At 40.3% G+C, this 1,947-nt stretch overlaps 1 protein-coding gene across 1 annotated transcript in view; it reads right to left on the minus strand.

Annotated features, from left to right (window-relative positions):
• Positions 1-1,947, minus strand: part of LOC106867991 (cGMP-dependent protein kinase, isozyme 1) — a 59,436-nt gene that overhangs the window by 26,059 nt on the left and 31,430 nt on the right. The window contains exon 3 of the mRNA XM_052976621.1: positions 442-555. Coding sequence (XP_052832581.1) covers positions 442-555 — 114 coding nt within the window. The remainder of the gene's footprint in view (positions 1-441; positions 556-1,947) is intronic.

Here is a 1,947-nt window from a genome sequence, read left to right on the forward strand (position 1 = left end):
AGATAGATAGATAGATAGATAGATAGATAGATAAACAGACAGACAGACAGACAGACAGACAAACAGACAAACAGACAAGAAGACAGGCAAATAGATAGATAGATATCTTTTTATTATGGCCACGCAGGGCTAAATACAGAAAGTGGACAAAATACAATGTAGAACTTTTCTTTTGTTGGGGCATTGAGAGCATTTGTAGAAATTAAATGGGTTCGCTGCGGGGTTAGATGCGTCGACAAACAAGTCGGGTGGGGGTGCTATATTGACCTGGTGGCGTTTCCAATTGAACAGATGCGATCCGGGCCCCAGAATCAATCATAACTGTTGAGCAACACGCACACACATACACTCACACAATCGTAGAGTTTAGTCAAAAGTGAAAATAAAACCGAAATCAATAGAAAGCGTGTGATCGATGTTCGATCTTATCAGTTAACTCACCTCGTACAGACGCCGTCCTCGTGCAGTTATAGAGAATAGCAAGTTCTCCGAAAGCCCTACCAGCGCCCATCTTACCCAGTACATGTTTTCCTTTGAGGACATCAAACTCTCCCTCTGAAAACAGAAATAATAAATGTTTTGGGTTTTATAAAACAACGATGGCGAAAATAACAGCAACAACAACAACAATTGCAGTAACAGCAGTTACAACAACAACAATTGTAGTAACAACAGTTACAACAACAACAGCAACGACTACAGCGGTAACAGTAAAAACAACTCCAGCAAGAATGTCTACATGTAAAAATCTTTGCTGAGGAAGATGTCTTGGTGAGACACGTCTAAGTGCTATTTCTGTTCCCTAATAGTATTTTAGTGAAAAAGTGGAATAGAGTTTGGAGGAAATAGAAATAGAATATGTTTGCTGTGAAGAATAAAATTAGCATTTTGAAAGGAAATGGAAAATAAAATTAAGCTGTAAGTTGCAAAGAGTAAAATAGCTGGAAAGAGTAAAATAGAATTCCGTTTTACAGAAACATCATTAGATGAAGAATGGAAAATGACAGTGAAATTAGTTTAAGAATAAATACTTCGTTTTTTTGTACTTGGCTTGCAGGATTCCCTAGACGCAACAAAATAAGAATAAAGAGAAATAGGGGCGTCGAACAAATAATCTTGCTCGGTTAGAATCCATAATTTAAGCATCTGACTGGGCCATCTCGATGGATGTATAACATGTGATAGGACGTTCAGTGTTTAAATAGGTTGTCGCTGGTCGTCGGTGATTCGGTGACAGAATGTTGGCTTTCCTTACGACCGTAATCGGTAGTCGAGTCTTCACTGACTCAATGGGTTTTTCTCGATGTGTTGCTTTAACCAAATACGTAAGAGCACAATACGTCAAGTAGTAGTAGTAGTAGTAGTATCCATGCTGTTCCGGCGATCTGAAGAGTTAACATTCATGATCTGCATAAATTTGTGAAATATGCAAATTGCATTTTTATAATGGCTGAGCATACATAGTGATGCAATCACGGGCGTGTTATTTCGTATGCTGAAATGAATAACACTGCATGATAAAGGTTATAAGCGTTTAGAGCGACTAAAAAAATCAATGCGCCCTTTCAAAGCCTAGCCAGGCTCGTGGGCCCGGTTTCCCGGTTTCAATGGCGTATGTGTTCCCCAGCTGGACGGGACGCCAGTCCATCGCAGCGTTACTCATTTTTACCAGCTGAGTGGACTGGAGCTACATGAAACGAAGTGTTTTGCTCAAGAACACAGCGCGTCGCCCGGTCCAGGAATCGAAACCACAATCTTACGATCATGATGCTGACACCCTAACCACTAAGCCACGCGCCTCTACGTTTAGTAAAACGCCAGAAAAAAAGGAAGAATTGAAAAACGAAATTGTGAATTCATGGTCCTTAACACCGTAACCAAACAATCCGTCAGCTTTCTTGCATAATTGAGATTAGTTGTGGAGTCTCCCGGGATATCCTCACGGAA

Source organism: Octopus bimaculoides, chromosome 25 (assembly GCF_001194135.2).
Source record: "Octopus bimaculoides isolate UCB-OBI-ISO-001 chromosome 25, ASM119413v2, whole genome shotgun sequence".
Lineage (NCBI taxonomy): Eukaryota > Metazoa > Mollusca > Cephalopoda > Octopoda > Octopodidae > Octopus > Octopus bimaculoides.